Source organism: Vigna angularis, chromosome 8 (genome assembly GCF_016808095.1).
Source record: "Vigna angularis cultivar LongXiaoDou No.4 chromosome 8, ASM1680809v1, whole genome shotgun sequence".
NCBI lineage: Eukaryota > Viridiplantae > Streptophyta > Magnoliopsida > Fabales > Fabaceae > Vigna > Vigna angularis.
In genome coordinates, this window is record NC_068977.1 from 32,334,710 (window position 1) to 32,351,885 (window position 17,176).

The window sequence follows — 17,176 nt, forward strand, 5'->3', positions numbered from 1 at the left end:
TGTATTGATTTACTCGTTTAATGGCTTATATATGGATATGATAGAAGAAGCATAATCTACTAGCTCAATAATTGGTTTTCAAAAAATAAAATATAATATTAATCCCGGATTTTTACATTCAATATAGAAAAATATATATTTTTTATTTTCAATGCACCTTTAAATGAGCTATTCATTATATCTCTTTGAAAAAAAATTCCAAATCACTTTTAGTATATAATAAAAACATAATTGAAATAATATTTAAAATTGAAACTTCTTCCTACTTACAGCTTTTGATTATATTTAAAGTTGTTGTTTTATTTTAAAAGTGTTACTTAGGTCTTACGTGTTTCTATTGGCATGCTCATGATGTTGCTTCGAAAAGAAAATCTTCAGATTTTGGGCTTCGAAACAAAACAAGAACTTCATGGATAGGCCCAACTCGAACAAACAAAATTGGGCTTTGAAAAGTTAGTCCAATGCTTACAATCACTTATGGACTTAGTTTTTTTCTCTCTGCACCATCATAAAATATTTATAAACCCTAAGTAATTTCTCATTAAAATTATAATAAAAAAGGTAAAATTACTTTTTCAATACATTTTGAAAGATAATTTTGAATTTAAAAATTAATTCTAAATACACAATCTGAATTATTTAAAAAATATCTTTATTAATTATATTAAAGTGTTAAAGTATAATAAGATTAATAATATTATTAATTAATTATTGTTGTCATTATTACTTTTATTAGGATTTTATTCAGATATCATATTATTTTTTCCATAAATATTATTTTTAAATACTTTTTATTTTATTAATATTAATAATAATATTTATTGTTATAACTGTTGTTATTGTTATTATCATCATGTTCAACAAAATTAAAAAAACTTAAAGATATTAAATCTTTTTACTTTTATTATTTATTTGAAGTGTAAATATCTTGAAACAAGCAGATAGAACATTATCGAAAAACAGAGAAAGAAATAGAGATGAATGTAGGAATAAGCTTTATACGAGGATAAAGGATAAATTTTCTCTAGAGTGTCAACATAGAGATAACTAACTCTAGTTTTATATAAAAAAGAATTATAAGTAAATACTTTTAGTTATTACTTAATTACTTGGATTTGTTTAGATAAATTATTATAGGTTTAACTAAGTTATAAATCCATTATAAATTTAACTATTTTGAATTGATTATATCTATTAATTTTTTTAGTTTATAAATATTAAAAAAATTTATATTTTTCAATTGATTCTTTAATGTTATTCTTTCCTTATGCTAGTGACCTTTTATTATTTTATTTCATTATCTTCCTTAATTGTCCTTCTATGTTAAAAAATGTGAGATTTATTGTTAATGTAAAGTGATATTGCAATTAACACAAAATAAATGATTTTTTTCATTGATAATGTAGTGTATAATAAGGACAAGAACCTGACAATTTCTTGATTATTCTATAACATGAAAATTATAGGAGAGTAAGATTATTTCATTATTAAAAACCTCACATTTTTAACATGAGGAGATAAGATAAGTAAGAAGGAGATGACGAAGGAATATTAAATTTTAATTAAGTCATTATTTTATAAGATTTTCTATTTCAATTTTTTCACACATAAGTTAACAATATATGTTAATATTAAATAATTTATAAAATTAATTTGTATATAAACTAATTTAATATAGGAAAATGATTTCATAATCTTTTTCTACAAATGTTTCTAGAAAATTTAATTCAAATATACCTTATATATAGTAGTTCTGATAATTTTTAAATAATACCTATATTTGGTAGAGAAGAAAGAAATAAAGAAGGGGAAAGAAAGAGAAATGAAGTAAAATAAAAGAGAAATAAATGAAAATTGAAGTTGTTTAAGTGAAAAAAAAATGAAAAAATGAAAAATGTGTGAAAAAATAAATGTAAGAAATCAATATTATTGATTGCAAATTTTAAAATAAGTGTTCTTAGAAGCATCTTATTTTTCTTTTCATTACCCGCATTAAGGAGTTATAAATAACTATTTGTAATTTAATTTACTCTTTCAATGTTATTAAATTCGTTTTAATCCACAATCATTTTTTTCAAAACAAATTTTCTAGCAAATACACAAAATCTAAAGCACTAAATAAACCCCTTTTATGAAAAAAAAAAAAAGAAGATTTTGGTAAAGTAAAGTGGGTGAACTGAATTCATTAATCTTTACACACAACAACACATGCATCTTGTGGGTTTCCTATGTTTCAAATTTGTGTTCATATCTAACATGAGCATGCTTGTTTTATAAGTTAGGATGGATCTTAATAAAAAAAATCATAGGTTGTCCCAACTTCTAAAACACATTCATCATGTGTAGAAGATGATAATTCCCTCATGAAAAGGGCATCTAAAATCATGTTCATCACATGTAATCTTTAAAGAGTTGAACTTATCCAATTTAATTTTTATTTTAACATGATTTTGAAGACAAATTTATAGTTAAGTCACCCTTTAAATCCTCTAAATATTATTGTCTCATGGTTATTTAGATAGATTTTTTTAAAATTATGCTATTTAAAAAAATGTTATACAAACTTAAACTAATAAAATTGCTTTAAGACATGTGAATTCATATTAGTTTCCTTAAGGCTATGCTATTGTTTAACATGCAGAATTGATTTTATTTAACATAAGTTGAGTCAATAATAAGTAACATATAAATATCTATAGTTTTATAATGATGAGGTGTACTATTTTCATAGGCTTTGCTATTCATTGATCAGTCACTAATAAAACGTAGGTTGTATCATCTGTTCTAATCCCAATTGTGCCCATTTTAGGGTGATGAAGCATAGCAATTACCAATGTTTATACCTTAAATGTTTTATTTTATCTACCATGTGTTTAGATCTATTTGAAATATTATACATTAAGACAAATAGATATATTTGAAATATTATTTAACTAATGTTGTTTCCAATGACCAACAATCGAAGTCTACTATAGTTATGTTATTTCTTATCCCATGCCTTTGTTTTCAGATTCCATCAAGCATGAAGAAGGTTTTCCACCCAATAATTTTTGTGCAGCATTTGCAGAGCTAGCATCAATTGTTTAAGAGTTTCTTTTTGTATAGAGCTTGATTATATTTTAGATGTAAATTATAGTTTAGTTAATATTAAACTCTATATTGTACAAGGACAGTTTGTTTTGAACTCTATTTATAGAGTCTTTCAATAAAAATTTTATGTTTTAATTATTTGTTTTAAGCATATTTATATATTATAAATTCTTTACATTTGTTGAAAGTTTAAGCTTATATAATATTGTAATTGTAAGTTTCTTTGTTTGTTTTAAAGCTTTCTGTTTTTTTACTAAAAAAAATTATTATTTTTCTCTATTATATGTTACATACGGATTTATCCGTATGTAAAAGAATTATTTTTTTAATATATTACATACAGATATTATATACGGATATCCGTATATAATTTATATACGGATTTTTGTCCGTATGTAAATCGTATATAACTAAGTGTTATATACGGATTTTGGATTTTATATATGGATTTTGGCTGTATGTAATTCAATTTTTTCTTGTAGTGAATGCATTGAGCAAGTCATTTGAAATTTTAAGAATAAAAAACTCTTAGGAAAAAAGAAAGAAAGAAAGGTGATTAAGAAATGAGTCTCTAGACAAATAAACTTCTGAAATATGAAATGAGGTAAGTTTAAGTCAATAATAGTATATATATTTTTATAAATATTAAATTAATTCTAAAAGGGGTTTTGAACTAATTAATTAGAAATATTTAGCTCTTATTAAATACCAATCAAAGTCAAAATATATAATGTTCAGTAAGTTGAATAAGTAAAATACATAATCCCCTTAAATTAAATGATAAGAGAGGAAAATATATATTTTATAGATTGAAATTGATTTTTAGAGAAGTTCATATAAGAAAATTGTTACAAATTAATTTACACATTAGTCAAATTTTAATTTATATACTTTGATGATGAAAGGAAAGAAAAGTCTTGAAAGATAAGCAACTAGTGAACAACACTTACAAGATTTAGGGAGAATCATTGGTATTTTAATTTTAAGATAATAGTCATATTTTCACACAATCATGGTCAAAGCCGTTTTCTAATGGACACGTTTTATCTTTTTACATGTTAGTCATGAGAATCATCAAGTTTTTTCTTTGCCAAAACTTTAGATCACCCATAAGAACTAGTGTTCAAAACATTTTGTACATCTATACAAATTGACAATTTTTGTTTTTAAAATTAATTCTAGTGTTGTATAGTGCAGCCGATCACGCAACCATTGATGAATCGAATATGAACACAAATAAAATAAGGAATTAAAAGGTTGATTCAGCAAACTTCCTGCAGAAAATCTTGAAATGGTTTTGTCTTGTACCCAAGTGGACAAGTTACTGGTAAGCAGTTATCTGTGTGGCATTGAAATTTTCTGCAAGTCTTTCATTTTTTGATGAAATTCATTGAGAAAGACATTAGAAGTGGATTTATATGGCAGATTATGTATTAGTTTTTTTCCTCATACATCCTATTTATTGGAATAAAATGTCAAGAATACCAACAAAAATAATATAATAATAAATAACCTGATAAAAAAGAACATAATAAATTCAAAAAATAATAAATTTTATTAAAATAAACTTCAAATTTTAAACCTAATAAACTAAACTAAATATTAAAAAATGAATTCTAAACCTAATAAAGTAATTAATAATAAACTTGAAAAACAATAAATCTTACTAAAATAAATTTCATACCAAAGTAAATTCTAATGTACAAAATCAAAATTTAAACTTTTACAAAACCGGTTTATAAATGTAAAATAAAATTTACAAAGCTTACAATTAAAAAAAAGAAAAACATTCAATGGTACATAAATAAGTAACTAGTTTGTACAAGTGGAATAGCCTTTGATATTAGATACAGAAATAGAAGTTTTAGGTGCATAGAATAGAAAACAACAATGTAATACAAAATTCATATCTTCATAGCCACAAAGCAGGGCTGCTTGTTCACTAAAACTTTCACACAGCCTAGTTTTGTGACTGTTTCCTAGTCGCTATCTTCAACACAACACAAGGATGTTCCAAGAAATATTCTCAGTGCAGGAGCACTGCAGCCTCTTGCACAAGAGGCTGTGTAATATGCACAAAATGCTCTGCCTCCCTTTCCATCTCTTCCCAACATTTGTTTGCTCTTTTCCCTTCTTTCATCTTCTTCACAAACGCCACAAACTTCCTCCAGTTATCTGCTTCAAACAGATGAGGGTTCATCCTCAGGTATGTGAATGCACACATCTCTCTGTCACCAGACTCACCGTCCACATTCAACTCTGATGCCCTTATGATCTGTTCGTGAGCGTATTCATCATAGCGTGGCAGTGCATTTTCCCCAGCAAGTGCCACCTGAGCCTTCTGTGTTGCCAGAGCCACTTGCTTCACCAGCTTCTCAGGAGCACAGAGGGCATTCTGTGGCTGCTCGTGATCGCGCATCTCGATACAGGTGAAGTTGAAAATGGCACCATGGCGTGCCAACATCTGAGCAATGGGGAGGTAGCCATCACGGAAACGGGTGTTGTAATACCCTGCTGTGAGTTCTGGAGCATGAGACCTTGAACCGTAGTGCCAGTGAATGCCAGCAATTTTCACTGAGATCTTAACTCCAGTGTTGTCAAAGATTGACTTGGCTGATGTTAGAATCCTATCACCATGGTCCAGCAGCATCTGAGAGTACCATGTGAGGAAAAACTCACCATATGGACCATCCCAGCCTCCACCTTCTTTGCGGAAAAATTGTGTGTCTTCTGGCCAGTTGTTATAGTTGCCAGCATCGGTAGGGCCTGTGCTTCCCCATTCTGGCTTACCCTGAGCTTCAGCAGCAGCTTTTAAGCTTTTCAGCATATACTGCACCACACCGCATAATTAAACATTAGAAATACAAAGCAAAGCAAAGCAAAATCTGTATAGTCTTTGGATAAATTTATCAGCATTTGTAAGAAACTAAGAAAGAAAATAAATTGAATTTCTTATGCGATAATGTTTTTAGTTAAGTTAGATGTATGCTTCTGTATAAGTTAAATACAAAAAAACGATTTCAACTAATTACATAGACAAACTGAACCCATTTTTCGATAAAATGCCTTTTAGATTATTATTTTTATATTTAAAAATTAGTATCTTTTAAAATGTGGCCCAAGTAAATGAAGGATTTAGGTACAATGTATTTTGGATCCATTATTTTTACATTAAAAAAAGGATATCTTTTATTCTTGTATTTCTGAAAGGTGGTCCAAGTAATAATAAAAATAAGAAAAATAGGTTTAGGATAAAATGTGTTTTGGGTGCATTATTTTTATATAAAAAAATAATATTTTTGGTTCTTGAATTCCTTAAAATGTGGTCCCAAGCCAAATAGATATGAAACATAAGGTTAGAAATGAAAATCAACCACATTTATAAAAATATCAACCTACAAAAAAATCATATAGAGATCAAAATTACCCGTTTTGAAATATAGGGCTAAAATAAATTTTTGGCAAATATTGAGATATTTAGAATACATTTTCGAAGAAAAGCAATTATATACAGAGGGCAAAAAAGTATAAGGAAAAAAAAACCACAAGTATACCTTGTCAAAGCATTGAAAAGCACCAATTCCTGGGAATTTCCATGTCCCGTTTTGCTCCGGGTAAGAAGGGTAGCGCAGCTCACCGGCTGGTCCCATCCCAACTTGAATTTCCTGAATTATGCCAGTAACAGGATTTCAGGTAAGAAGTTAAGGAGCACATAACAATTTCAGGTAAGAAAAATTCTACACAGAGGGTGACAGTTATTTACCACTATAGTATCACCAAGGAGGTCCTTGAAAGTGTCTCGGAAAGCACGCATGAAATCAGCGTAACATTGAACTGGGGTTCGGCCCTTGAGCACAGGCAAAGTATCACATCCCAGTGATACATATTCATAATTTCTTCTTCCCCATTGATCAGTGTATGCAAGATCGTGATCGTTGTTAATTTCCTCCACAACCCATTTGGGCAAGGGAATACTACAGACAAGAACAACAATCTCATAAGCCCACAAAGAAGACAAATGGAAATCCAAAAAATGCAACTAGCTAGAGAATCACACAAGTAAGAACTATTACTCAGGGATCCAGTTCGAAGTTTCAACTTGCCCCGTTTGGATTATTTGATAGAATTAATTTTATTTAATAAATAAGAATTTTAAAATGTTTGTAATATTTTAAAACAAAGTAAGATATCGGATCCACTAAATTACAGGTAGATCCTAAAATCTTTGTCTACTTTTTGTGGCGATAACGACGTGAATCAGAGGAACTAGAAGTCTCGTGTGGTCCCATTTTCCTTCCCATAGCTAAGCCACACACTTTTCTCATGTATTTTAGATGCTTTTCTTGAGAACCACAAGGAACGAAATCAAACAACACTAGCAGCACCGTATTCACCACGCCTCTTTGAATAATAATATTTTTTAAAATTGTTTTTGAATTGTTGTAATTATAATAAAAACATAATAATCAAGTTTAAAATAATTTAATTGACTTCATAATTTTCAATCATCATGAAAATAAAACAGTAATAATTCATCTAAAGAGAAAAGGCTAAATAATACACAAGACCCAATTATTTCAAGTTCCTAGGTCACTTTGAAGCAAAGTGATACAAGTCCACCTCACATCACATGGCATGGGTTCAGCTCCCTATCAAAAAAACCCTTTTACTCGTTTATTTTATTTTTCCAGAAAAGTGTTGCACCTAATAACAATGAACGCAAATTTCGGTTCAAGATACGTAATTTTGAAAAAACGTAAACAAACTTAAATCTGAGCACTTAAAAACCATTACTTCTGTGTCAAAACATAAAAAAGAAATTCACATCTACTTATTCTTCAAAAAAAACTATCAGAAAGCCAAAATAATGAAAATTGCAAGAAATCCATCCAAGTTGTGTCTCCGAATTTTTATTTTTTTAATTCAAATATTACGTCTCTATCTTGTTTTGTGTTAAATTAATATCTAGATTCCAGAAACATGTAGAACTTTTTTGCAATTGATTGAGCCACTGTCAAATTATATTTTCCCAAGTCGTCGTCATAAACTAATTTTTTTTCCAGATCAATTACTATAATTTTTATATACAAGCTTAATGCAAAGAATCTTAAAAATATAAAACTCAGATTAATTCAACCTAGTTTTTATACTTGCTAATATAAAAAAATATGTATAAAAATTATCAATCCTAATAATCTATTCGCATGCAATTAGTAGATTCAGTCTTCTCCATAACTATTAACAGAAATGAAAAAACGAAGAGATGACATTACTCACTTGCAAGAATCTCCCACGTTACCACCACATTGATGAAAGGACATAACGGCCTGCACCTTCAGGCCATGTTTCTTGGCCATTTCCATCAATTCCACATACCCGCCCCAATTATACTCTCCAGGCTTCTCTCTCTCCACCAGCCCCCACCACACGTCCATCATCACCCCCTCAACTCCGGCGCTCTTCAGCGCTGCCATCGCCGCGTTCATCGCCTTCCTCCGATTCACCGTGTTCCCCGCCGACACGCTGTCCAGTGGCATCATCACGAAAACCGGCACGCCACTCCCCTCTCCCTTCTTCCCTCCCACGTCGTACTCCTTCTCTTCCGCCACGTCCGTCGCGAACGCCTTACACGCCGCCGACAGATCCGACCTGCACGGACTCGTCGGCGGCGACAGTCCCTCCACGCCGTCCGTCTTCACCGCCTTGCACTTCATACTCATCGCCGGCGACTTCAACACCAGCGCCGCCGGCGAGTCGCCGGTGTTCAAGGAAGAGTCCATCGCCGCCGCCGCCGCTCCGGCCAAGCTCCCCATCTGGTTAGTCATGCTCAACGCCATTCTCCAAAGAACAGTAGAATTAAAATCTTGGACAATGTTGCGATTCACACAATTGGATTGAAATTCTCTTAGATTTTATGATTTACAATTGGATGAAAATCTTTCTTTGTTATTAGAATTCTCCTGAAAAAAATGGCAGGAGAAAATAACAACAGTGAGGAAAAATAGAAAGTTGTTTAGACAGAAAGTTGTATAAGGTTTAGTGAATGTAATGAGAGAAACATTGGAGGGAGGGAAGGCCAATTTATAAGGAAAGGTGGAGGGAAATGAGGATAAGATTAAAATAACAATATTCGGAGAGCCGTTGGTTTTGTGACACGTGTGTGTTGGTTGCGTGGCTGATTCGGAAACGGGTGAGGAATGGACGGTGGGATGGAGAAGGCGCGTGAAGGAGGAAGAAAGTGTGGTAGGGAGAGATCCCTTAGAGGATGGAAAGGTGACACGTGAGGGGTCACGTGGCTTAAGGAGGAACTAGTGAGGGAAAAAGACAGAAAATTAGGGTGAGATTAAGATTTTATGACATTTGCAACTTGACACGTGTCAAGGTCCACGCCCAATCTAACACCCAAACACATAGATTTTATTTCACTAAATTCATATGGGATATTAATCACTAATTAGCCTCCTTAATTTTGGAGAAGGGGCATGAATGGTGTGATGTAACTTGCTTTTTCTCCCAACATTTCATTTTGAATAATTAAGTTTAGGATTGCTTAGGACCAAATTCGTTATTATTTTTCTTAACTTGATGACGACTTTGAATGGCTGTTAGGATTTAACTTTGTAATGACATTAATAACTAATTCTATCTATTTATGTAATAAATATGGATAAGTAATCATTTTACTCTTCCAAAATGTAGATGAATATTAAGAGTCTTCTGTTGTGAATAATTATTAAGATAATTTTTATTTCTTTTTCTATATTTTATATTTGACAGTGGATGGTATTTCTGAGGTTGTATAATTTAAATTATAGGTGCATTTATAGATTAAAAAAATAGAACTTTATTCACCTGTTAATTGTTTTTTTTTTATAATTTATTTTTGACATTATATTTGTTTAGGTTTTTGAATTAGTTCATTATTCAAATTATATATTATATCACTATTTTTATAAATATTAATGAAAACTTTTAGGACTCAAAGTTTGGACCAGTCGTAAATAAATGAAGCCATATATGATGTAGTTATTATTATTGAAAGCACATTTCTTGATTTTTTCTATAAAACGTGAAAAAAATTAGAGTTGCTGATAATTTAATTTATGATCTATCCTAATTTGTTTTTTAAAAAAAATTTCTTTTAGGAAATTCTATTAAATAGAAGCCAGAAAAATAAGCTCCAACCTCAAAATTTTCTTTTAAGTGGATTGAAAGCAATATTATTAATATATATATATATATATATATATATATATATATATATATATATATATATATATATATATATATATATATATATATATATATATATATATATGTCAAATCTCATTAAAAATGCACCCAAAACCCCTCTGAATGGACGCCAGGTGTCAAGCAACGAGGATTTGGAAATCAAATAGTGGAAGGCAAGTGTCAGCAGATGAGCGGACGTTCGTTTTGACGTGGGAAACAAAACTGATTTTTCTGAAACTTCCGTCCCACTCTCTCTGCATGTACCCTTCTTCCCCAAAACTCTGAACTTTTCATTTTCTCCTCCTTCTCAGTAAAAGTTGTCCCTTCTCTCTAAGAAATCTTACCTTTTCTCTTCTCCGATCACCACTCAGGCACCGTAGAAGCATTTCCGGCGTCCTAAGCTTCATTCTGAACCGATCGGTTTCGAGTTCTGAACTGGTAAGATCTTCTCCTCCTTTTAGTCATTCGTTCCTGACACATGCAAACCAACTTCTAGGTGCATGAGGTCATAGTTTCATTCTGAATCAGTTGGTTTATTGTTTGGTTTAGTTTGAAGAGTTGATTGAACGTTGATAGTAGAAGAATTGTAGTCAGACAAACCGCATTCCATCTTTAGGACGATCGTTCACGCTCATAGGTAAGGGAAGCTTATTTAATTTAATTGTATGTTAGTTGTACGTTCGTTAATAATAAATGCATGTTGCTGAGTGGTTGAATGTATATAAAGTATGAATGTTGATATGCTTGAATATATGGAAATTGATTATTTACTATGTTATGGATTGTATGAAGTGTGAAAATTGATTATGATATGAATTTATAAAGTTATGAAATTATGTATTGAGAAATGAGTTGAAGATAAATGAATCCTGGATATAAATTTTTCCTATGATAATGTACGTTCGTCACTGAACAATCATTGACTGTTCGGTAATACTAGTAACCTTGGTTAAAATTAGATTCTTTCATTTGGAAAGAATCCTAGTTAAGGACGAGTGTCTTCGTGTGGTAATACTCTACTTGAGTGTTCGGCCAAGCGTAGTTGCATCTGAGTGTTCTATGATAAACTTAAATTTTGTAAATATATGTAATTGTATATTTTAGTTATTCTTAAACACTACTCTAATAGCAGTTTAGTATATTTATCAAGCCTCTTTTCTTTAAGTTTAGTAGCACTTGGTCTTACACTAAGTGTTCACCCTAAGCAGGTGTTTGGTCTTACACCAGGCCCTCGTTCTAACTTCTTAAGCTAAATTTCCAAGTACGAGCGTTCGTTCAAACCCTCTAGGGTTAGCTCACTATAGTGTCCGTCTTTAACTGACATTCGTAATTCTTGATACTAAATCTGAGTAATCTAATTTTTCATAAGTGTTCAGTTCTTCATGGGAATTCCTCTAAGTATTGTTCTTTGAATACCTAGAAGTGTCGGTATCCATCGGTTACGGCCTAAAGCTTTAGTGCCGAGCATGGTCATTTAAATGTTCGGTTAAAACTCTTAAGAGTCAGTTCATCTAATTGGCTCATTTTGTAAGCTACGTTCGTTCTACTCGTTTATGGTAATATATGATTGTACTCGGTCTCTTTCTAAAATCGATAGTAAACTTCTTGGTCTAAATTCTTTCTAGAACTGGGGACCTCTCGGTCTCGTTACAATTATTCGGTCTCGTCCTGAGTCAGGGTTGAACGTTCGGTATTTGGTAACCGTTCGAATCTTGGTGAGAAATGTTTAAGTGAGATAATTATTAATGAAAGATGAAGAAAATATGATAACAAAATGTTGTGGATTATGGACGAGCGTTCCGGGGAGGAACGACTCATGTGTGAATATTGGAATTTGTAGAGTATGACTATGGGTAAGCTAAGCTGGCTGTTCATCCTGATGTTCCGTGAATACTCGTCTTCACGTAGAGGAGGGTAGGTCATGTGTGGGAACGACAGGAGGTCCTAGTCCTTAGGGTTAGTTTGGACAGATAGGGCTAACCTCGGGTGGCAGCTGTTGAGGGCATCCCAATTACTACATCACCCGGGTGCACGAACGCCTGTAGCTATGCAAATTTCATACGGTCCGGACAATCAGTCTAGTATTAGGATTTGTGTGAATGAACTATGAATTATCTTGTTTGAATGATATTGTGAAATGTATGTTTATGCATGAATTAAATTACATAAGCTTACCCTGTGTTTTCTGTCATGTCTCGTCTTGTGCGTTCGTCTTGTCGTTGCAATGATCATCCATGTGGATGTGAGCAAAAGGGGACGCGTTGTTGGAAGATGCGCTGGAAGAAGAGAATTTGGTAGAAGTTGAAGTTAAGACCGAACCTTAAGACGTTCGGTCAGTAGAGTAGTTTTATTATAAGGTGGTCTGTCGTCACTTTCCTTTCTTTTGTATGTATGACCGTTTGGTAGTTGACTTTTGTAAACCGTTCGGTCAGACTCGTACTTCTGTATTGTTTAATTATAGTAACTCTTTCTGTAAGGCCGTTCGGCCGAGACCGTACGTTCTCGTATAGTGTAAGACTGATCTGCTATATTATTAAATGTAATTATTCAATTATATGGTTTATTGCTGTATTTTTGGGATGTTACAATATATATTATTAGATAGTTGGATATATTTAAATTTTATTATATTTAATCAATATTTTTATATCATATTTATTATTAATAAAATTAATAAAGTTTTTGATTATATTTTATTTATTAATTTTATTAATTTATTAGAACTTTTTTTATAACATTTAATATTGGATTAACTCTAATAAAATTTACACTAAAAGGTTTTTTTTAATTATTATATATATATATATATATATATTATTTATTAAATAAAAATAAATAATTAATAGAATTTAAATGTAAATTTAAGTTATATATTAGAAAATAAAAAATAAACAACATATAATAAAAACATCATAGATTTATTATTAATAAATTTGTTATTTTAAACTTTCAAATTGAAATATCTTATTTAATTTTGACTTAGATTTAGATAAATTTTTTTATAAAAAAATTAAATAATTATTTTATATATTTTAAAAATATATTTATTTAATAAAAAAAAGTTAAATATATTTAATCGAATTTTAATATCTTACATTATTGTATAATTTTCTTATATATAAGTAAAAGAATTATTAAAATCTCTTATAAAATTTATGTTAGCTTAAATAAAATGTTTGTATATAGTTATTTGACAAATTAAAAATATTTAGATTGATAATATATTAGGAGTTAATTATATTTTTTTATATTAAAAATAAATGTTTTTTTAAAAAAAACTAACTTGTTTACTTGTAAATATTTTAATCTCGTAAACTTTTTCAATTGAGAGTTTTTTAATCTTGGTTTATTACCTAGTTAATATGCGTTAAAAGCAAACCATATTAGAAGAGCCAAAACTTATATGTATAGAAAAAACTAATATTATCATAAAAAAAACTATGAACAAAGTAAAAGAGGCATGTTATCAAATGGTGGTAAAAGTAATTGGTTTCATCATTGTTATACTTCAAAATATATTTTTAAATTTTACTAAAATTTACTGGACAAATATGGAAACATGATACGGAAGATAATAATTTTGATTATGGTTATAAGATTGCCAGTCACTAATATTTATACACACATATATAAATCATTTAGATATTTTATGGTTTTTATACATACAGAATTAGATGGTGATAATTTTTTACTTAATATATTAATTTGTTATTAATAATTATTTTTATGTATGGAATGCTAATTACACAATTATAAAATAAATATTATATCCAAATACTTTCTTTAAATAATATTTAATGGTAAAAAGGATATTAATCATTTAAAATTGAAATAATATTTTTGTGGTAAAGAGGATACTGATTATTTATAAAAATAATATTAAAGTAATTGTTCATATCATATTGAAGAAAAAAAATACACATAATTAGTGTAGTGACTTTTTTTATGAGATAAATAAGTGTGTGGACTTAATCAACAAAGTGGTAATTAAATTTAAATTATGCTTAAAATTAAATTTTATACTTTAGTGGATTAGTTTAGATATTATTAGATTCTATGTTTATGCTTAAGTATAAGAACTAATAGTAGAAACTAGGATAGGTATTACAGATAAAGAGAAAACGCGTTGTGAGCTTACTGGAACAGGCGTGCCAATAGCAAATTGAAAGGTTTTCTTCTGTACAAAAACAACAGTGTCACGTTACACTGCACACTGTCTTCTTCAATGTAACGCTCTACCTAATTATATCTTATTGTATGAGAAAGAAACATGACATGAAAATATTTTAACATCATTTGTAATTGATTTAATCAATAATAATAATTAAAAACATTAATATAAATCAATCACAAAATAACATGTAAATAAAGTTAAAATATTATCAAAAAATTATTGTTAAAAATATCATTATCCAACAGAAAAACGTCTTTGATGAAAAACTTGTTTAGGAAAACTTGTTTTAAAAAGTATTTTGTACGTTCGAAAAAAATGTTTTAAAATATTCATTCCAAACATTTCAATATGCGATTCCAAAAACTTATTTTAAAATATTTTATTTGTTGTAAAAGTCTTGTGTCGAAAACAACGTTTCAAAAATTTTGAAAAGTTTTTTTTCAACAATAATTAATGTAAAAAAATAGATTTTAGAATGTCTTAACTCGTAAGTAATATTAAAAAAATAAAAGATGAAGATTTAAAATCTATAAATATTATATCTTTTCATAATGTAAATAGTTTATAAATAACACTCAAACTTCTCCTAACATAAATCATTGAGATGCATCTTATAATTTTTACGAACACAAAATATTAAAAAACATATATCTATTTATTCGATTGTAATATAGGTTATACAATTGAAAAGTTTTATTTGAACCATTTTATAAAAAGATAAGATTGCAATTAATTATCAAGATGATTTCTCCTTGTCTTTTCTCTTTATTTTAATTTTAATTTTTTCCCTTATTGTGGTTTGGTTGGGTGGAGAGAATGTTTTAAAATTGGAATTTTAATCTTGATTATATGATGTTTTATGATTAGAGTTTTTAGGAGTTTTCTTTTAGTGTATTATAATAATAAAGATAAAAACAAGGGAAACTAATTCTATTTAGATTTTGAGCGACATGATGTTTTTTTTTATCACATAAATGATGTTCTTGCACGTAATTAATGTGAAAAACAATTGGAGATTTTGTAAAAAGTTTAATGTAAGAGTTATGTGTGTTACAATTCAATTTTTATTAAAAAAAAATGTCTTTGTAGCCTTTATTCAAAATTACTCTATAAAAATATTAATTAATTTGTTATAAAAATATTTTTTAAGATAGTGAGGGTTCTATTTATTCGGCTAATCAAATAGTTAAAAAATATATCTTTTTCTTTTAAAGTATTTTCGTTCTTTAAAGTTGTAGGTCAGTTTTAAGTTAATGTGTATGGTTTAAAAGAGTTTTTAAGGAATTTGTTGTTTTGCAGTCTAGATGATAAATTTAGATCTATTGAGATTATTGTTATCAAATTACATCTTCATGTCTGAATAGAGCTCTAAAGAACACCTTTGAGGAAAAAGAATGTTTAACTAAGATAAGAAAGTTAATTTTGATTTTTTATTACCTTAAATTATGTTATGGTTAGTGTATATCTTGATACTTTGATTTTTATGAATTGGATTTACGTTAAAGCTAATTGTTTTGGTGTAAATGTGTATGAATGAGGAACCTATGATGTATATCTAAGGATTGATATTGATATGTAAAGTTACTAATTTAATATACGAAAGTGGTTTACTTGACTTATCATAAGTTGTTTGTATGTAAATTGTGTATTGATGATATGAATGAAGCATAAGTTGGGTTTTATGTTGTTTAAAGTGCACATTTACTAGTCTGCATTTTGTAGATTCATTAGGCAAGTCCTCTTCTAATGGAGCAACAATCAGATTCAAGTTTAACAGAAAGTCAAAAGATGAGGTCTCACTAAACGAATAAATTTGTATTTTGGTTTTAGTGATCAACTCATTGAGCGAGACTATTAGTCGCTAAGTGAGGGTTCCTATAGTGGAACTTATTGAGCGAGTAATTTGTCTTGCTGAGTAAAACTGCTAAATTTAAAGACAATTATAGCTAATCTTAGAATATGTGAATGTTGTGGGAAAATGATTTATAAATTAAAGAATGGATTATGAGTAAGAAAGTGGAATGATGGAATGAACATTGTGAATGCTTGAATTGTATAATTTGGAGCTTGACTTTTATGGAAGAAATACAAGTCTTTTCTAGTTTAGTGTTATGCATTGATTAATGATATGTATTGATCATAAGCTATTTTATGCTCTAGGTTATAAACTCACATATAGTGTCATAATTTAGGTGGTTTGAATGAGGTTTCATGGTGAAAACTTATGTGAAACTTTGTTTTAGAAAAATCATAAGTTAACTTATCTTTATCACGAGATTGAAACAATGCAGTTGATATGATCAATCTTATATTTTGTTTCACTTTTACACGACAGGTGTAAAATTTATTATATCAAAACTTATGCATAAATCTATATATTAAGTCTATGGTCAGTATACCATGTATGAAGCTTGATTGTTTTAGAAATATAATGCATTATTTTAAAGTGATTAATAATGTAATATGTTATATTTTGAAAATTTATATTATATTTATGTTTAATTATAATTAGCTTAACATTTTCACTTGTATATTGTTTGTCTTATTCTTACCATGATTAGTACAGTGGTATGAGCATAGGAGTCTACATGTAGTAGTAAAACTAGACCTTAAAAGTAGTGATTGTAGCTTAGTGTTTTCGTCGGATTGGTTAATGTATATGAACTTTTTATATTATGT

At 29.0% G+C, this 17,176-nt stretch overlaps 1 protein-coding gene across 1 annotated transcript; it reads right to left on the reverse strand.

Moving 5' to 3' along the window:
- Nucleotides 1-4,861: 4,861 nt before the first annotated feature.
- On the reverse strand, nt 4,862-9,145 carry LOC108345955 (beta-amylase 1, chloroplastic). The gene is made up of 4 exons (XM_017584823.2): nt 8,368-9,145; nt 6,854-7,064; nt 6,645-6,755; nt 4,862-5,920 (listed from the first exon to the last, which is right to left on the reverse strand). Exons 1-4 carry the CDS (start codon nt 8,925-8,927, stop codon nt 5,117-5,119), a joined length of 1,686 nt encoding a protein of 561 aa, XP_017440312.1. The 5' UTR covers nt 8,928-9,145; the 3' UTR covers nt 4,862-5,116.
- Nucleotides 9,146-17,176: the final 8,031 nt, after the last annotated feature.

Bases quoted from the DNA above. Each gene is read 5' to 3' on its own strand.
- LOC108345955 (XM_017584823.2), bottom strand. From the start codon at position 8,927: ATGGCGTTGAGCATGACTAACCAGATGGGGAGCTTGGCCGGAGCGGCG. The intron at 7,065-8,367 runs GTGAGTAATGTC...TCTTGTCTGTAG, and splicing joins AACGTGGGAGATTCTTGCAA to TATTCCCTTGCCCAAATGGG. The intron at 6,756-6,853 runs GTAAATAACTGT...GGCATAATTCAG, and splicing joins TCCTTGGTGATACTATAGTG to GAAATTCAAGTTGGGATGGG.